Source organism: Aphis gossypii, unplaced genomic scaffold (genome assembly GCF_020184175.1).
Source record: "Aphis gossypii isolate Hap1 unplaced genomic scaffold, ASM2018417v2 Contig00260_ERROPOS192875, whole genome shotgun sequence".
NCBI classification, from domain to species: Eukaryota; Metazoa; Arthropoda; class Insecta; order Hemiptera; family Aphididae; genus Aphis; species Aphis gossypii.
The window spans coordinates 24,983-47,599 of NW_026083047.1; the positions used below are offsets into that span (position 1 = coordinate 24,983).

At 26.1% G+C, this 22,617-nt stretch overlaps 1 protein-coding gene across 1 annotated transcript; it reads left to right on the plus strand.

The window, feature by feature from the left end:
- Positions 1-9,705: 9,705 nt before the first annotated feature.
- On the plus strand, positions 9,706-12,308 carry LOC126553558 (uncharacterized). The gene is made up of 5 exons (XM_050208702.1): positions 9,706-9,817; positions 9,908-10,058; positions 10,177-10,201; positions 10,626-11,536; positions 11,621-12,308. Exons 1-5 carry the CDS (start codon positions 9,706-9,708, stop codon positions 12,306-12,308), a joined length of 1,887 nt encoding a protein of 628 aa, XP_050064659.1.
- The last annotated feature ends 10,309 nt before the right edge of the window (positions 12,309-22,617 follow it).

Consider the following 22,617-nt stretch of genomic DNA (forward strand, 5'->3'; position numbering starts at 1 on the left):
CATTAAAATGTTTTCTTTATGTCTGACTCACTTTTTCTCTTGCTATTATTATTTCATAAACCATTATTATATATATTTTTTTTTTTTTAGCTTAAAGGCAGCAGAAAAAAAGAAGCCTTGACCAACATAAGGAAGATGACTAAATAAAATGTAGAATTCAAAATAAAAAATTGTGTACTTTTAAACAAAATATAATAAATATTAATGTATAAAAGAAATTTGTTTTACTTTTGATTACTATCTTTTCATTCTTGTTTTAAGGTATAAAATTATTTGTCTGGATCAACCAAAGTAAATCTAGTATAACCAATATTGAGTTATATGTACAGTAAAACTTCCTTTAACCGACACCTCCAAATAGCGGACAAAATGTCGGTGATCTAGAGTGTCTGGTATTTATTATAGAAGCTTCACTGTATATATTTGTGAGAGTATTTAATACATGGATAACTGATGGATATTGTCCAAGGTACAATGTGATATATAATAGATATCTAATGTATAGATTTTTTGTTCTGTATAGATATCTAAAAGTGTATTATTATGTATTATATATTATTATTATTATTATCCATATATTGTATAATATTTTTAATGGACATCCATAGTATTGGAAAAAAACGGCCATTTGGATATCTAGAATATATCTAATAGATATCCATGTATATTCACTATATATTATGGATATCCAGATATTATATTTAATGTATATCCATTAAATATACATGTGCTATGTGGGTTGTTAGATCAAAACATAACGCTGAAGATATAAAAGTTCTGAATTCTACAATAAATGGATTGTTTATATGAATCTTTTTTTTTTTTATAGTAAGTAATTTTTCCTCATACATTAAATACCTGAGAAAAATACCATTTGCCGTCCCACTTTGAATCAGACTGATGACTGTCAGTTATGCTTCAATAAATTAAATTAAAAGTTCAATAATACATTAAATGCTTTACTGGTGTGGTTATAAATGTGTTTTAACGCTATGTATGATGATTGTGATAATAATACACGCAATTTAGAGTTTATGTTTAACATATTTTATGTTACAACGTACTGTAATATTTTATTTATTAATTATTAGTCAATTTGTCAATATATGTAATATATCTCAGAATTCCGTTGAGATTAAATCTTAGTTTTCATTTTTTATAAATTAATTTTAAAATATACATTTATTAACGAAAATACAATTTATGTTCCTTATTTAAATATTTATGATTGTTTTTATTAAACAGTTCTTTATTAAATAATGTAAAATTGAGCTTTATAAATTTTAACATATAGGTAAAGCGTGAATGTGTGATTTTTTTTAAGGATGCTCGCTCCCCCATGTAAAGAATTTAAATTTTTTCTTGTGCAATTTAAAGCATTAAAAACACTACATTTTTATGATTTAAATATTTTTTTTGTCTGGATGTTTTTAAAAGACAACTAATACTTACAACTTAATATTATGAGAAAAAATATTCTCTTTCAAAATATTAAATTTGTATAAAACATTAGGTAATCATTCTTAAAAAAGTAGTTTTATTTGTGATTTAAATATTTTTCATGAAATAATGTACCTACAAATTTGAACATCTTTGAAGGATAAAAGTAGAATGAGTATGTTACACAATTATTGTTTACTAGCTGACCCCGTGCACTTCGTTGCCCGTTAAAAATGCAAATTCTATATAATATGATTCGAATTTTGATTAATTTGTTATTTACTATTCGGTTTAACGGTGTTCAAAACTTAGACATTTTCATTGACTGTTTTGATTCTCAAAAATCTTGTGAAAGCACCACTTTAATATGCGAATTTTGTAAAATGCTTTCTTATTACACACTAAATTTGTGATACGATTTTACGAATGTACCGTGTAAATTGTAAGCATCGATCTATCATTGTTCAGGCTCTACGTTTATCAGTCAGTGAGTTACTCAAGTTATAATATTATAGTCAGTCTGCTTACCGTTGCCGTGAGACTCTCTTATGAATATGAGAGCAGTATATTATCATGTAGGCAATCCACACGTGGTGGATTGCGGACCCCGCGAGATGTGTATAAGAAGTTTATAATGTCTAACACTTAAGTTTCAAAGTTATATCATTTTTTTTTTTACTACAGTGGGTAAAATACAATAATGTGCCATCTCGTGGTTTTTGTATTGTTGCCTGTTGGTAAAACAATAAAACTTAGTATAACTTGTTATGTTAGTCTATTGCTGTGAATTTGAAATTTACTGTGGACATTGACTTATTTCGCTAATTCTTTTTTTTGTTGGTATGGTTTTAACAAAATATAACAACAGATCTGTAACTATTATATTCAATCATAATCAATAGCGACATTAATATAGTTTATTTTCTTGCTGAACTGCAGTGACAGTTATACATTGTCTTATACATTTTTGTCTTCATTTATATATATATAGATTTTTAATTTCTTTTTTACTATGACAACGATTTTAGTTTGTATGTCTATTTGCTTGCATTATTAAAAACAACCTTGCTATAACATTTTAAATAAATTATTTATTTTATTTAAATGGTTGCCATTGACTACCAAAAATAATTTAGTTTAATATTTGCTGGACAGATGGCGCCTTTGTAATTTCATCACCTTCTCGTCATATTTCTCAAACCTGATAACTTTTTCAAATTTTTCGTCAGTAAGAACCTTCTCCGCAATGAGCTCTTCAATTTAAAAAAAAAATCAAAACGATCGGTTCAGTAGTTTCCGAGAACATATCACTCAAAGGTTTTCATTTTCACATTTATATATTAGATACGCTACATATTATACTACATTACATAGGTTATATACATAGGTAATTATAAAATGATATATAAAACGCTTAAAACTATATGGAGACCCCTCCTTCAATTTTTTCCCACTTTAAGCCCTAGACTGATGACAAGCATATTACTATAGTCTATAAGTATATTTTATAATATTATAAAATAATTACTATTAAAGTAATTTATTTTACTAGTGGGCATTAGTACCATGTTTATTTATTTATTAGACAATTTTGGTTTTAAATTATAAAATTTAATTTTTTTTTTCTAGGAAATTTTAGCAAAGCTTGGAATAAAAAAGTATATGAGTCAACTGACTGTGAAGATGAAAGAGTTCAAACAAATAAAAAACGCTCACTATCTGTGACCAGTGACAGTGATAGTAAAGGTAATTAATATTTTGAATATAAACTAATTTTAATTCAAATGTATTAACTAGATACTATAGTATACATAATTATATGGTGTACATATCATACTGGAATACATTTTATTATTAACCATAATTTACTTTAAATGTACCAATTTATTATTTGATTTAATTTTTTAGATAATGATGGATTTTTTATATCTACAATAAATAAACAAAATGAACCATCTGCAGTTGAATCAGTCTTCACAAATTAAGAGCCTGTACCAATATTTACATATGACGATGGCTATGAAAATTTAAGCTGTAATTCAGATTCAACGCCCATTACAGTTTATCCTGCTTCAACTTCAAAATCTAACCTTGAAATACAAGTAATTTACAAAAAATTGAAAACTTTTACTAATACAACATTTTTATGGTTTTTAAACTAATACATAATAATTAATTAGTTAATTAAAATCAAATTAAACTTTATGGATACCTACTAAATGTTAAATCTTAATACATCAAAGGAAATATGTTTATTATTGTTATGTTTAGCAGGTACAAAATAGTTATGAAGAACTAAATTTTTCAAATTTAGCAAATGTTGTGTTATCTGAAAATCATTCGGCTGAACCGTTGCCAAGTACATCTGATGGTAAGATAAATTAGTTTTTAATACATTAACTGAGGTACCACATAATATTATATCAATAATCTATATAAATATTACCAAATATATATCCATCATAATATAAATATATCTATATTTATTTATACATTATATAGAAAGTTTACCAAATTAATATATAGGTAATAGGTATACAGTATACTTATGGTGATCATTTTGCAATCAACTTATTTTGTTAGTTTAAAACCATTTTATTATTTAAATTTATAAATAATATAGTTGTTTTTTATTAGAAGGAATTCAAACTATTTTAATAAAAATTCATTCTGAACTACTTGCTAATCGTATGATGAGTGAACGATTGTGGAATCAGATGAATAGCTTGAAAAATGAATTTGCCAATATTAAACACCAGATTGCACCGGGTTTAAAACTTTCAAATAATTCCAATGACACAGAATTTTTAAACCAATTTCCTTTTCATACAGAAGAAAGTGTTTTAGTTTGTGAAAAATTATTACAAACAGACAATAATATCAAAGAAAGATTTGTATGTTATTTATACATAAAAACAATTAATTTTTATATACAATTTTGAATTCAAGACAATTTTTGTTTGTTAGAAACATTTTCTTCACTCTGTTGGTGGTGTGGTTGCTAAAAGCCATATTCGAAGAATTCTAAATTAACTATTTAGTAACAAATTCACAATAAATAGTTCATGGACTGGTAGAGAATTTAAAAAAAATATGTCCAAGTATAAAATTCAAAATTTACAAATAATTGCAGTGATGAAATGTGTGTGATATATTTGATTTATATAAACTATATAATTTGGTTTTAAAATTAATAAATATGTTTGTAAGGTGTTATAAAAAATGATCACCAGTTATATTCAGAGTTTAGCTTTGAAAATGATGTCCAATCATGGTTTAGAACTGCAAAAACAAGATTCGACAGAGAACGGTAATCTTTTTTAATGAGGCGATATAAATTATTAGCTTATTAATTTTTAAACTAGGTTTATATACATAATATTTCAACTGGGACTTTAATGTTTTGATAAAATGAATAATAAAGAATTTTTGTGTTATGTATTAATAAGGAGATCAAATGACTGATGGTTAAAAACACTTAAGGGAATACTTAAGAATCATAGCTGCATATCTTATGTATTACTATTATTTTTTAATTTAGTGTTTTTGTTTAATTAATTTTTGTACTATATATATATAATTTTTTTTTGTTATTAGAATATCCAAAACAATTTAAGAGAATTAAGAATATTGGATCTATCGTCAATTTAAGAGACGAATTAAAGCTCAAATAGAAGTAAGTAGTATTATATTCAATTTTGAGTCTTAATGTCTTGTTAACTAATAACAATTTGTTTGTAGGCTATATCCAATTTATCACAAAAATATACAGTTATAAGTACAAGTATTACAATAACAATAACAAAAACGACCGCAACAACACCAGCCAACATTTTAGTAGTGAGTGATTCATCAATTGTTCAATGTTCTTCAACTTTATTTAACGATTCTCATGTACATTCAATTGTTGAAGATCAAACTTCTGAATCTATTAGTATTTCTGATAAACTATGGTCTTGGGCTGTTCAATATAACGTTTCTCATAATTGTTGTAATTCTCTTCTTAAAATAATGAAAAATGAAGGTTTAAAAGTTCCTCATGATATAAAAACTTTTATGAAAACCCCCAAGACCCATAATGTTATAAATATAGCTAATGGTTCATACATTTATTTGGGAATAGAAAGTATATTATTACTTATTCTTTAAAAAATAATGCTAATATTTATGTGAATTACAATCATAAAAAAAAAATCGATTTGGTCAAAAACTGGTTTTGCGTAAAAATTGCCGTTTTTCCGTCATTTTTTTTTTGTTTTTCTCGATTTTTTTTGAAAACTGTTGGAAAATGTTAACTTTTTACCTGTATAATGCACCAAGGATATTCACTTTTACATCGGAAACCACCCCCGAAGTTTGAAATTGAAGCATTATTTCGAATAGTTATGCTGTACACAGACACAAAAAAAAAAAATAAAAATAAAAAAACACACATCATTATAAAATCAATACATTCATCACTTCGTTCAGAATCTAAAAATAGTTTAAAATCAACTAAATATCCTCTTCAAGAAACTCACAACAGATTATTAGAAAAACAAAAGTTAGAGTTATCCCATCAATATGAGACTCCTAAAATGTACATCACGTTCAATGAAATAGAGCATAATATTATATAGTATAATATACTCCCCATTTTATTGTAAAAATGATAAACTCTTTGAAAAAATAAATAAATATATGTTATTGAATGATAACTCTTTAGTTGTTGTTCATAAAATTATTGAAAACAATTTAAATCAGAACATACATTTACTTGTAAGAAAGTTTTTAAATTTTAAAGAGTTTATTGCAAAACCATTTTCATCCATAAATGTAGACATTTATATAATAAATATAAATGATCTATCTAATTATTAATTAATTAATATTTCAGATGTTAAATATAAATTGTTCTGTATCCAATTGTGTGGCAATACATCAATTGTTGTTACATTGTGCCACAATGCACAATTTTAATAAATTACTTTATATTTAAGTATATTATACCTATATTTTTATGTTTTTTTAAATATACAATCTACAGTTTTTGTTATATTATTCAAAATTAAATATATTATTAAAATGTATACCTACTTGTTTATTATTCAGTTAATATTGGAATAATTATAATTTTATTTGTTTTAGATTCTGAACGAAGTGATGAATGTATTGATTTTACAATGATGTGTGTTTTTTTTTTTTTTTTTTGTGTCTGTGTACAGCATAACAAGTCGAAATAATGCTCCAATTTCAAACAATGGGGGTGGTTTCCGATGTAAAAGTGAATATCCTTGGTGCATTTTAGAGGTAAAAAGTAAATATGAAAACCAGTTTTCGACCAAATCGATTTTTTTTTATGGTTGTAATTCAAAAACTAATCACTGAAAATACTTGAAATTTTCACCAAATGTTAATGTCAGTGGTATCCGTATATAGTTAAATTTTCAAAAAATGTTGACTTTTTTTGAGTTATTTATAGACCACTGAAATTTTCGATTTTTTTGAGAATTTTTTTTTAAAGTGTCGATTAAAAATTTTTGGATGACCAAAAAGTTTTAAAAATTTAATACAAGGATCCTTATGAGTTGTTTTTAATGTAGCTAAAAAAAATTAAAAATCGTTAGTCACAATTTTTTTTTATAAGCGTTTTTAGTTCAAATTTTTACGAAATCTGTCTAAAACGCGAAAATTTGCAAGTAATTTTGAAGTTGAAAAATCATAAAATTTTTTTCTTTTATAACTAAGTTTTGAAAATTTGGTACAAGGTTCTCCATACATTTTTCTTCAAATATCTGTAAAAAAAACTCTACCGGATTCAGACAAAAAATTTTAATTAGTGTTTGAAATTTAAATTTTTACAAAACCGCGTTAAATAACAGTTTAGCCTCAAACGATTTTTGATATTTGTTATTATTCAAAAAGTATAAGTCGTAGATACTTGAAAATTTTACCAGTTATTAAGATTCGCATTTTCTTTACGTGATTTAATTTCAAAATATTTTGACTTTTTTGAGCTATTTATAGACAACTGAAATTTTCAATTTTTCTGAAAATTGTTTTTTTATGTGTCGATAAAATCTTTTTGGCCCATCAAAACATTTGAAAATTTTATACAAAGTTCCACATATGTTATTCTTATAGTAAATAAAAAATTATAAGAATACATAGGCACAATTTTTTTTTTATTAGCATTTGAAGTTCAATTATTGACAAAAATTCGTCAAAATCATGAATATTTGCAAATTATTTTATAGTTAAAAATTCATAAAATTGTTTGTATTTATATCTAACGTTAAAAAATTCAACACTTAGTTTTCTATAAGTTTTGCTTCAAAAAGCTATAAAGAAAATTTGAAGCGTCATTATAGGAAAAATGTTTTGAGCGTTTGAGTTTTAAATTTTTATGAAATCGCGTAACGATTACGATTTATCCTCAAACAAGTCAAACGAATTTAAATACTTGTTATACTTCAAAAATTATAAGTCGTAGATACTTGAAAATTTCACCACTTATTTAGGTCGGAAATTGAAAAATTAAAAATGTGTACAATGATTATTTTACCACAGTTTATATATATCGATGGTGACAAGCAAAAGGGTCTAAGCGACATTTTGGGTCTAAGCGACACGATCTTTTCTATTGGATGGAAAAATATATATTACATTCATTGCGCTTGCGCAAAAACAGCTGCGACCATTATTTAGATAATAATTCGAATTTTAAGTTTGTGGTCTAAGCAACACTTTTATATTATGTCTTATCTAAAAAAGGGTCTAAACGACAATAATAGGGAACAAACGACATTAGCATAATTTTTTAGGGAACAAGCGACGTTTATTAGTGTCGTGCTCGTACCCAAATTTTTCGTACGTATTATAGTATTTCTAAACATTATTCTGATAGGAATGATAAGATTTTAGTTCAACCGACATCGAATTACAATAAAATATCTCAACCAAATTGGACAAACAACATTTTATTGTAGCAGCTAGGTAAGTTTTTAATCTTTATAAGACAATTATTTATCTTATTGCAACTCATCATTAAAATTGTATCTAATTAAATTAAATTTCTTAAATATAATTAATTTATTAAATAATATAATTTGTCACTATGGACGTGTTACCCAACCATGTACAATGGATGACCTTAAATGGCGTGGTTGTAAAATATAAGGAATAGCTTTAGATAGCCAAATGGTAGATATCAGTCTACTCAGGCCAAATCCCAATCAAACAAGTTTTTTATTTTATTTTTGCACAGTTTTTTTGCCGTGGTCTACTGACAGTCGACAAATAATCAGGCATCTTTATGGATTTATAATTCACCCGGTTATCACAGAAATACTGTATTTTTTTTTCGATTAAGTAAAATGTTTTCTTTTTAATGGTATATATAATTAGATTTTATTTTCGTTTATTGTTATATAGGTAAATGGTTATTTTTTCCAGAAAAAAAATGTCGATAACGATGACTATTAGTGTATAGTATAATATACTTTATAATATAAATACTAATATATTTTTAGTACTTTAATTATTATTTATATATTATTATAATAATTATCTATAAAGTTTTTTATTTAGACAAACTTATTTTTCTTATTTATAATGAAATCAATGCAACGATTTTATATTATCATGATTTAATTATTTATTACTATAGCTATAAATTTATTATTTTATACTATTATTATTATTATTGATATTATCAAGAAAAAAACAACGGGGACCGAATAGTGATGTTCCATTGGAAATGTTCCCGGTAAAAGTTCCTGGAAAAGTTATTTTCCCGGGAATTTTCTTTCAGATTACTTTTCCAACTTTCCTCAATATTACAATTATTATTTTTATGTGTGGTATATCAAATTGTTTTATTTTGAAAGACTGAATGCAATATTTTGGTGTAATAATAATATCTCGTTATTAAATCGTTATCAACTGGGAAAATACAACCTTATCGCGCACAACAACCAGCGTATATGGTATTTCAGTATATGTTTCATAATATAAAATATCACAATGTGCCTGTTGGCTGTTATTACTTGTGACTTGTTAGTTGTTTATCGAATGTCTTATGCAGTCGTGCAGTGTCGTTACTATAAAAATTAGTGACATATACTTAAAACTTAAAATTATAATTACGGTGTTTTTAACTGTTTTAAAATGACAAAAAAATCTAAATTTGTAAATAAATATTTTAATGAATTGACCAAAAAGTCCAAAACTGCGTGGTACTGTAAATTTTGTGATCTTAAATATACAATAAAAAATGCAACAAAAATGAAAATACACTTAATAAAAGCATGTAAAAATACACCACTTCAAGTGAAAGAAGAATTAAGTGACAAAAAGGTGCCGGTATTAACTGCAGAAACAAATATTATTCAAAGAGGTAACTTTTGCTCGGTTTTAAGTTTTTACTTTAATTCTTTAAAACTATTTAAATATAACAATGAAAAATGTTTAATTTTAATTGGTATAGATCTTTATCAACCATCTACTTCCCAAAGTTTATCATTTGTACGTGAAAGTACGCCATTGTCACAATCACAAAACGATTCAATGCCCGCAGATTTATCCATGTATGTTCCGGATCAAACAATAATTCGACAAATTGAAAAAAAAAAGTCGAAGTAAAATCGAACATTTCTCAATTTATTGATAAAATTGATTTTGCACAAAAGGTAAGTTTATGCATTTATAATAAATAATTAGATAAATATATACTAAAGTTATATACGTTATAATTAGGGTTCGGGACTTATTGCAAGGTAAGGTTAGGTTATATATATATATTGTTTAATACACGTAATGTTCGTTATTTTCGGGATCTTTAAAATTATGAGATCTACGAGAATAAAGATGCTTAAAAGTCAAAAAAATGTTGATCTTTAAAATAAATTTGCTTAACATAAAACGTTAAACTGCGTAAATATGCTATAGATAACAATTATATTGCCAAAATTGGTCAAATATGCATTTTGCCTATAAAACGGCAAAATATGCAAAAATATGCAATTAATATTTTTGTGTTTCAATCCGTTATGTCTTAAAATAAATTTGTATCTTACTTAGATTATTCTGCAGTCATTATTAAAGAATATGCAAATACAACAAGTCCCGAAACCTAGTTATAATTGTTTTTCAAGTTTCTTCAAAATTGGTAAATTCTAATACTAGACAAAATATTATCTCTTTAGGAAAAAATTGATACTCTATTAGCCAGAGCTATTTTTACAAGCGGAATACCACTATCTATTGTTGAACATAAATCTTGGAAACAATTATTCTATACTATTCGACCATCTTACAAATTGCCAAACCGAAAAACTTTATCGACAACTTTGTTAGAAAAGGAATTTTTATTACAAAAATTTAAAGTAGAAAATAAAATAGCCGAGTCAAAATGTTTGAGTATCCAATGTGATGGTTGGTCTAATTTAAGACAAGAAGGGATTATAAATTTTGTTATTACTACTCCAGAGCCTTTTTTCGTGGACTTTATTGATACTGATGGGAAAAGGCACACTGCTGAGTATTTAGCTAGCCAAATAATTACAGTAATAAATAAATATAATCCTAAAAAGTTTGTAGCTTTCATTAGTGACAATGCTAGTAATATTGTTAAGGCTGCTGAAATAGTTCAAAATAAATTTGAACATATGTTAATGTTAACATGCGTTTGTCACACTTTAAATTTATTAGTTAAAGACATATTTAAATGTGATCAATTACAAACATTTGATACAAAAGTCGTCTCAATAATAAAAACAATAAAATATAGCCAGAGACTTTCACACAAAATTCGGAAAATTTCAAAGGAAAAAAATATAAATGTATTTGTTCAATTGCCAGTGAAAACTCGATGGCAGAGTCACTTGATTTGCTATAAAAATTTATTTAAACTAAAACAAGTATTAAAATTGGTAGCAATTGATGAAGATGTAGCGATATTATTTAAGGATCACATTTATACTATTTTACTGGAATCTTTTTGGAAAAATGTTGATTCAATGATACAACTAATAGAACCTATCGTCAATGCAATTACTCTTCTTGAAGGCGACAAACCCATTATTCATAAAGTTTATCCAACGGTTAAAAATTTAAAGTTACGATTAATCGAAGTTGTTGAAGAGATAGATTTAGAAGATTTAAACGATAAAAAAACCCTTTTAGGTAATATATCTAACAGATTAAAAAACATAGTTAAACCCGTTCATATTACAGCACATCTTTTAAATCCAGAAACACTTGGTAATGACTTAACTAATGAAGAACATATTGATGTTTCTGAATTTATTAACAATTTTGGGATGAACAGTTATGATTTGAATGATGAAGATTGTCTTACTGAGATTATATATTATAAAAATAAAGAAGGATTATACTCAAAAACTTTTCTATGGAAAACAGTTTCTAAGTTGGAACCTTTAATATGGTGGAAAAGTTTTAACTCAAGGTTGTCCAAGCTAGCTCAAAAAATATTATCAATACCAGTTTCTTCGGCTGCAACTGAGAGATCGTTTAGTTCTTTTGCAAATATACATTCTAAAAAACGAAATCGTTTGTTAACTGAGCGTGCTGCGAAATTAACGTATATTTCACACAATTCGAAAACACTTGATCGAAATAAAAATGACGAAGATGATAATGATTCGGAAATAGAAGATTTTACACAAAATGAAACAACCCCATTTATTCTTCAACATGGAAATTCATCGCATCATCGTGAAAAAAGTTTCAACTTGAATTTTACTCAAGAAGAGAGTGATTTGGACTTTGAAAGCTCTGAAACAGAAATTGAGCAATTTTCTCTCCATGACACTGACACAAGTTTGGGATTTAGTTGCACTGACCACGATAGTGACCAAGATTATTAAAAAGAGTTTAAAAATACTGTATTGAAATATTTGGTATAAATTATATTACATTATAATTTAAGTTTGTGAAATTATTCAGTTTAATAAAAAGTTAAATAATATCATGTAGATTATTTTATTTTTCTAGTTATTTAATTTATACTTATACAAACAGCATATAAATAAAATATTTTTTAAATATATATTAATATAGAATTTGAGTTTTTACTATTTTAAAACTTCATAAGTAGTCAATAAGAAAGATAATTTTATTAAAACACTTTTCCTACACTTTTCTGATATGGGGAATATTCCCGGAAACTTTCCCCGGACATGTTCATGATTTTACTTTCCCGGGAAAGAGCCCATCCCTAGGACCGATGCGACGTCGACATGACGTAGTCGACCGACGTAATTATGGGACTGATTTCGCGCGGATTCTTGGGCATCGTGTGTCAAATCCTACGAGGCACGTAATTAAATATTGAATATATTCTTTCTCTGAGTAGAGAATTAAAATTATTTTTAATATTTATTTTTTAACGTTGAAGTTGCAATTTATTAAAAAATTTGATTTTTTTAAAAAGAAGGTTTTACATGTTTATAATTATCAATAAATAGCATTAAAATAATATATTTGTTTGCGAACAATTAGTTTTATAGTATTTAGTTTTGTTCTTACATCAACAATAATGTTAAAAACATGATGTACCAACGATAGGTTAGAAATTTAAGTAATAATATTTAATAATATAATTATTAGGTATGTTTGGAATAGAGAAATTTAGAACAATAATATAACCCCTTATTTGTTCATCTAATATAATTTTGGTTTCATAATCCAATAAAATTATCTTTTATCCGACGACTCAGGATCTATTTTCTATCAATATTTCAACTCGTTTTCATAATTATTTTATTAATTACTTAGTCTTACATTTAGGTACTCTAAGTTAGAATTTTTACAAAATTGTTTATTTCTACTTAAAATAACGATATTTTTATCATACTTTTTTTTTTTTTTATACACGTTTATAGCGACTTCAGTTATTTTCATTACAAAAGATAAAAATGTATTATTGATACAACATACCTCTTCACTACTTATTTGTAATTAAGTCTGATATATTATTTTCTATTTAGCATTTAAAATGAATTCACGAAGTCGAAAAATACTTCTGGCTGCACTAAAAACACCTGTATTAGACCATGTTGTACAAAACGAATTTTCATCGAATTTTTGCAATTTGGAGTACGCAACGTTGTCCCCAGTTCCTCCTTCTTTTCCTGACAGTAATGATGTTTTTACACAAATTATGAAACAAAAATCAGGGCCAATTTTCGTAGACAGTGAATCTACTTCCGATGAAAGTAGGGAGACAACAGAGTGGTTACCTCCAAATAATAATAAATCAATTATTAGTTCAAGCGTTTTCGATGATTTTAATAAACCCAGTTGTTCTCGAATCGTACCTAATGAAACTGATTTTTCTATAAGCAACGTCGTATCAGATCGCATAATGCTAGAAAATAATACTATGATAGATTCTATTAGCATAATTCATGAATCTAACATAAATTCTGAAGTAGAAGAAGCCTTAGAAGTTGGGACTGAAGCTTTAAGATTACCTCGGAAAACTAATATTCGTGAATTAAAAAAAAAGAAAAAGCCAAAGGAATAGGTAAAAAAGTTCAAGTTAATCCATGCGCTATTAAAAAATGTCAAAACTAATGTAAAAATAAATTTAGTGAAGAAGATAGAGAAAAACTCTTCACTGAATTTTGGAGCTCAGGTGATCCAGTAAGGCAAAAGGATTATCTGTTGCGGTGTGTAAAAACAATAGATATAAAAAGAAAACGTGTTGACGGTAACAGTAGAAGGAATATTTCAAAAGAGTATTCATTAACACATAAAAATGAGAGAAAAATAGTCTGTTTACAGTTCATTTTAAGTACTCTAAATATTTCCAAAAAATGTTTGTACTATACTGTGAATAATGCATCGCCGGATCAAATATTGTCAAAACTGGACAACAGAGGAAAACATGTGCCAACAAATAAAAAATCAGAAGATACGTTAAAAGCCATCGATGAATTTATTCAAAAATTACCTGCAGTAAAGTCGCATTACTGTCGCGCTTCTTCAAGTAGAAAGTACTTGCCAACTGACATAGAAAACGTCGGTAGATTGTATAAAATGTATACATCTTATTGTACTTCTAAAAAATTGAAATTGTAAGCAAGACTATGTTCCGAAAAATTTTTCATACAAAATATAATATTGGTTTTCATTCCCCGAAAAAAGATAAATGTCGTTTTTGTTTGAAATATGAAAACATTACGAGTGCAAGAGAACTAACTGAAGAGGAACAGAAGTTAAAAACAATTCACGAAGAGGAAAAGAATGCCGTTAAGGAAATGTTTTTGTATGACCAAAATTTGTCTAAAGCAAAAGGAAATTTTATTTGTATAAGTTTCGATTTGCAAAAAGTACTAAACACGCCTCAAGGCCAAAATATGAATTTAAACTATAGTCGTAAGTACAGCATGTTTAACTTAACAGTGTATGAATCTGGTACTCAGAACGCGATAGCATACTTATGGGGTGAAACAGATGGAGGTCGAGGATGTAATGACATTGTTACATGCATTTACAAATATTTATTAAGTTTGGATGAAAAGCAACTTTATAAGTCAGTTGCCTTATATTGTGATTCATGCTGTGGCTAAAATAAAAACCGGGCAATGATAGCAATGCTGTACAACACAAAGCTTAAATTCATCGAAAAAGAAAAAATAACGTTTCTTTTGCCTGGTCACACCTACATGCCGGTGGATTCCGTGCACGCCACAATAGAGCGTTTTACAAGAAATAAAACAGTGTGGGCACCTAGTGAATGGTCAACTTTAATCAGAAATTCACGAATAAACCCTTCTCCAATCGAAGTTCGAAATATTCAATATTCAGAGTTTTATGATTGGAAAACATTAGCTAAGCAATACTTCTCCCTAAATTTAAAAACCACAGATAACGAATTTCTTCAAATAACCAAAGTGAAGTCATTTATTTTTAACAAACCTTTAAATGGAGATCACAATGTAAAAGTTTTTTTCACTTACAGTGCCGATGAAGAATCAAAGACTTTAAAGGTTAAGAAGAAAAATATAGGCATTAATCCATTACAGTTATACGCGGAAAATTTTCAAATTACCAAAGAAAAACAAAGTGACCTTTTAAAGTTATGTACTGATGGCATCATACCCCACAACTTCCACGAAGAATATTCATGTATGAAATCAAACCAAAATATAAGTGATATTTTACAAGAGACTGACGAAGAAGACTCAGATTAAGTTATTTATTTTATTTACTCAATTTTTACTTAAGTGATTACAAAGGAACAGTAATATTGTTTATGTTATTTATTAAAAAAATTAAGTTGTTTTATGTTATTTTGTTATTTTAACCATATTTTAATAGTATTTAAGAACAAAATACTTTTTTTTTCATTGAACTTAGATGAATTAAGTCATATAATAAAAAGGAAATTTTTATGATGTTGTTTAATAAGTATATTGAAAGATACATTTTTTTACGTTATTTTTATCATTATATTTTAATATTTTAATAGTTTCATATATTTTTTTTACTGAAAATATTTATGTAAATATATCTTATTTTGAAGAACATGTGATATAATATTTTTTAATTATTCTTTAATGAAAATAGTTATCACTAATAACTAATAAGTATAATAATATAATCGGCATTATTCATTAAAATCATCATGTAAATTAAGTTAAATAATAGGGAATAAGCGTCGTATATATTGAGTGTAAAAAAAAATTTTGGGCATAAGCGCCAAAATTATTGAAAAAACTTGTTCAAATTACTGTATACAGGTAAGTAGTAGTCTATAACTAGTTTAAAATATGAATACATATTAAAGACATACAAACAAACAAAAAATATTCTATGAAAAAATGTCATATTCTTACTTTAAAAAAAGTTATTGTTAAAATAGAAAAAAATAAAATAAAATTACCAAAAAAAGTTTTTGGGCTCTCCTTAAAACTACGAATTATGTCGCTTAGACCCTTTTGCCTTGTCACCATCGATATATTATACGAGATGATTATATTGTGATTACGAAATGTTAGGTAATAAAAAAAGTCGGTAAGTGGGTAGGTACCACTCTGCTATACATTAGGAGGTGGGGTGGAACTCGGACTAGGGTAGGTTAAATTTGAATGCAATGATAGGTATCATTGAATACGAAAAATGATTCTGAACGGAGATGATTTGTCAATCTAGGATATATTTTATTTAAATATTGCCATGCATTCTAATTTGAAACAAATATTTTATTTTTCAATTAGGACGCATTTGCAAAAGGCATGGTTAGGTATTTTTCTAAAAACATTGCATGTAGTTATCATAATTCATAATACCTTATATTATATTTTAGATATACCTGGTATACCAAAGCATGATTGTTGACACTTCGACACTTTAAGACATGAGTGGAAAGGCGGACTTCGGGTGGATTTATTGTTTCTTTTAGCATTACTATCGCTGTTTTAGTGGATACTTATGGAACTAGATTATATTATTATTAGTTCCAAGAGTATCCACTAAGACGGCGCTAGTAATGCTAAAAAGAAAATATTCCCCCGAACTCCGCCTGTTGTATTACATCACGCCTATAATATTATAAGCCGTGTATTAATTTCATTTCGTGTCAACCCCCCACACCCTCCAACCATGTCATGAACAGTCCTCTATAAATATAAAATTAGTTATATGATATATTAGTATTAATATTAGTCCGTGGTTTGAACATTATGATCTATACAGTGGTACCAATATGTCATTTAAAATTTTCGAAAATATTGTTATATTATACGTGATATTTCAGTGACAGTTACTATGCTCAAATTATTTTCATAGATATTTGAAATACACCTATAAGAAGTGTATAGGTGTATATTATGTGTATGTTTATAGTATCGTGATGTTGGGTAAAAACACAGACTATATATTATATATTATATAGTCTGTGCACTGTGGTATAAATGTGCGACTATATAATATTATATTAATTATTACGATGCTCTGTGAATATAGTTTAATTAATTGGTGCCATATTATCTCTTCGGAACCACGTGGACGACACATGATAGAGAGATGTGAATATGTGATGACACTGATTACGCGAGGAGGCTCCGACATTTTATATTCTTATTCGTTATAGGTATTAAATGCCTGCAATATGGCAGATACATAATTATAATTATTTTCAAGTTTTTAGTGAGTTTCAATTTCTGGTTTTGGTTAAATAGAACGTTATATCTTGTTATTTTTTATTGTATTTTGTTAATATGGTGTAATCAATTATCAAATAACAAAGTGATTAGTTTAATTTATCAATAACGGAACTGTTTGCATTCGACCCCCAATGAAACGAGTTACCTTTCGTTTCATCAAGGTATGTTTACTTTATTAATTTTAATTAGTTATAGTGGTTGTGAATTGAATATTAAACGTAGCCTGCACGTGTGATTTATTTTATTTTTTTTTCATTGAAATTGTTTTGTTGGAATAAAATATATTTTGACCAATGAATTTCCAACTCCAACCGATGTGAATATGTGATTATAGGCAACATTACTATGCCTATACATTTAAATGCAATAATTGAAATAGCACAATGTATGGTATGTATTATTAACACTGTTGTACTCTTTTCGGCGAGTACTTTTTTGGTATACCTACATTGCGAGTTACAATTTTTGACACATTTGTCTTGGACTTTTTAATACTTGTTTACTAATTAACATAATTCACCTACATTTTCAGGTCCTATAACCCCGAGGAGGCAAATTTAAAAAAGTGTACTTATTTATTGGTGCATACGTTAAATATAAAAATTAAATATATTATTAAAATGTATACCAACTTGTTTATTATTCAGTTAATATTGGAATAATTATAATTTTATTTGTTTTACACAACAAAGTGATGAATGTATTGATTTTACAATGATGTGTGTTTTTTTTTTTTTTTTGTGTGTGTACAGCATAACTAGTCGAAATAATGCTCCAATTTCAAACAATGGGGGTGGTTTCCGATGTAAAAGTGAATATCCTTGGTGCATTATAGAGGTAAAAAGTTAACATTTTCCAACACTTTTCAAAAAAATCGAGAAAAACAAAAAAAAAAATGACGGAAAAACGGGAATTTTTACGCAAATCCAGTTTTCGGCCAAATCGATTTTTTTTTATGGTTGTAATTCAAAAACTAATCACTAAAAATACTTGAAATTTTCACAACAGAAACTCACAACAGATTATTAGAAAAACAAAAGTTAGAGTTATCCCATCAATATGAGACTCCTAAAATGTACACCACGTTCAATGAAATAGAGCATAATATTATATAGTATAATATACTCCCCATTTTATTGTAAAAATGATAAACTCTTTGAAAAAATAAATATATATGTTATTGAATGATAACTCTTTAGTTGTTGTTCATAAAATTATTGAAAACAATTTAAATCAGAACATACATTTACTTGTAAGAAAGTTTTTAAATTTTAAAGAGTTTATTGCAAAACCATTTTCATCCATAAATGTAGACATTTATATAATAAATATAAATGATCTATATAATTATTAATTAATTAATATTTCAGATGTTAAATATAAATTGTTCTGTATCCAATTGTGTGGCAATACATCAATTGTTGTTACATTGTGCCACAATGCACAATTTTAATAAATTACTTTATATTTAAGTATATATATTTTTATTTTTTTTTTTTTAAATATACAATCTACAGTTTTGTTATATTATTCAAAATTAAATATATTATTAAAATGTATACCTACTTGTTTATTATTCAGTTAATATTGGAATAATTATATTTTATTTGTTTTAGATTCTGAACGAAGTGATGAATGTATTGATTTTACAATACAAGGCCAAATCGATTTTTTTTTATGGTTGTAATTCAAAAACTAATCACTGAAAATACTTAAAATTTTCACCAAATGTTAAAGTCAGTGTATCTGTATATAGTTAAATTTTCAAAAAATTTTGACTTTTTTTGAGTTTTTTCTAAGACTACTGAAATTTTCGATTTTTTTGAGAAATTTTTTTTTAAGTGTCGATAAAAAATTTTTGAATGACCAGAAAGTTTTGAAAATTTAATACAAGGTTCCTTATGAGTTGTTTTTATTGTAGCTAAAAAAAATTAAAAATCGTTAGTCACAATTTTTTTTATAATAGTTTATAATTCAAATTTTTACGAAATCTGTCGAAAACGCGAAAATTTGCAAGTAATTTTGAAGTTGAAAAATCATAAAATTTTTTGTGTTCATAACTAAGGATTAAACTTATAACACTAAGTTTTCCATAAGTTTTCCTTCAAGTAGCTATAGAAAAAACTCATAACATCATTATAGGAAAAATTTTATGTGCGTTTGAATTTTAAATTTTTACGAAATAGCGTAACGATAACGATTTATCCTCAAAAGATTTTAAATATTTGTTATTATTCAAAAAGTATAAGTAGTAGATACTTGAAAATTTTACCAGTTATTTAGATTGGCATTTTCCTTACATTATTTAGTTTTCAAAATATTTTGAGTTTTTTTGAGCTATTTATAGACAACTGAAATTTTCAATTTTTCTAAAAATTTTTTTTTGAAATGTCGATAATTTTTTTTTGACCCTATCAAAATACTTGAAAATTTTATACAAAGTTCCTCATATGTTATTCTCATAGTGATTAAAAAATTATAAGAATACATAGACACAATTTTTTTTTATAAGCATTTTAAGTTCAAATCTTGACGAAAATTCGTCAAAATTATGAATATTTGCAAATTATTTTGTAGGTATAATTCATAAAAATGTTTGTATAGGTAGCTAAGAGTTGAAAATTTAATACAAGATTTTTCATAAGTTTAGCTTACAATAATTATAAAAGAACTTAAATTTTGGTGTATTCAGGCCATTAAATCATAAACCACCTTTTTCACCATCCACTGGAAATTATATCCTAGGCTGACAAATCATCTTCGTTCAGAATCGTTTTTTATTTTTATTTTTAATTTAACCTACCCTAGTCCGAGGTCAACCCCACCCCCTAATGTACAGCAGAACGGTACCCACTTTCCCACTTTTTTTTTTATGAACATCTGTGATATTTAGATTTTTTTTTGGGAGAGAGTGGTTGTTTAGTTAAATTACAAAAATAATCCTTAATAAATACACATTTAATGTTTGATTGCAAATATTTTAAATTCTGAAAGTAGTAATAAATATATTTTGATATTGTGTGGTTATGAAAACCAAAAATGAGTCATTTTAGTTATTTCAATGATGGGCGTCCATAGGTAACATTTTAGGGGGGAGGGGGGGGTCAAAATAAAAAAAATTTTCAAGTGTAAGTTAATAAAGATAATAATAATATTATGTTAATATTTATTGAGCTACAAGTCCATAATATTTTTTTTCCAGCGGGGGCATATGCCCTATCTTGCCCCCCCCCAGTGGGCGTCCATGATTTCAATTGCATTGCAAAATCAATAATTGCACTATCATATACCTATTATTTAATTAACTATAGGGTAATTTAATATTTCCTGAAGTTTGAACTTTTCTCTTGGATATTCTACTTATAAATAAATTAAATGAAGACATGGTTTGATTATAATTAACAGGAACTTAGTATAAATATTATTATATTTAAATATTCGATATGTGCATAGTGATATTGAAGTATTAAAAAAAAAAAAAAAACTTAGTAGTTTTTTTTTCTTGAGTCAAGGACCTCTCTCAGGTCCTTGGTTGATGTTTTCTAAAATTGAAAAAATTGTATTATTAAAATAATCATATTCAAATTGCACCTAGTCAGGAAACTGTTTTATTTAATTCAATAATTACCTGGTTCACTGGCCGCCACCAGCACCTGCCTTTGTGGGCGATGCTGCATAATACATTACATTCTGATTTAAACAACAAAATACATGTTTATTATTGCTTAATCAATTTAATTTTAATATTCAATTTAGGTATACTTACTTTTATTTTTGTGTATAATTGTGGCCTTTTGAATTTGCCTGCATTTGCCAAAATTATTTTTTTACACGTCTTACACTCTTAAAAAAAAAAAATTAAATAAATTAAGTATGTGAAATTAATCACATAGCATACTCAATAGGTATACAATATACATACTTGGTTTTGTATTTTTTTTTTTGGTTTTTTTTGATTTTTTTTTTTTTGTGTTGTTGATTGTCATCTAAAAAAAATAGAAATTAATCAGTTTGAAGTTAAATAATTTACTTTTTCATGCTTACTAGTTTTTATCTCGCTGTTTATGGGGACAGCTTGATTCCCATAGTAGTAATTATGATTTATAGTGGTCATCTATATAATACATAAATAACTATATTAAATATATAATTTCAAAGTTGATAATATTAATAAATTATAAATCATTTAAGGTCCACAAATTTTGAATGATGGTATTTTGTTTAGCATATGATAGAGTTAAGATCATAAAAATAAAACAATTAGGTATCTACATAAGATAATACATACATTTAAATAAAACTCCCTAAATAATGCTTATTTAATTTATTTTTATTATAACATTTATTTAATTTCATGAAGATTACATCAAATTTTTAAATTATTCATAATAAAATTTAATAATAAATTAAATGTGCATTGGGGCATTGATATTTTATATTTTGTAGTTTCATTATTTCATTACTGTACAATTGTATTTCAGTACATAAAAAAATGGCTGTATAGAAAAAAACATTGATGTGTATTTATTAAAATAAACACAACACATTTAAATAATAACTTAATGATTGTATGATATGTGAATAATATTTATAATACCAAAAGAAGTATGTAGACAATACAGGAAAAAGTAATCTATATAATTTTAAAAGATAACCGTTGTTTTTTATTTACATATTATATAAAAAAAAATTACGTATAATGCTTAACAGTGTGTACTTATCGTGAGTTAATTTAATTGTTGGGCAAGGGATCCCGTACAGGCATTCATGACATTAGTGACAATGTCACACACAAATATATCTTTTTGGATAATATTTTGAGATTAAAATTAGTAAAATGAATGAACGGAGTATAAAATACAAATTACTATGTCTATACTATTTTGAAACATTTTTAAATCAGTGGTTTAATTTTTTGACACTGTGAACTACTTGGAGAACTTTCGATACGTCACAGACCACTATACATTTTAGACTTTATTTATTCTCATAGCCAAGAATC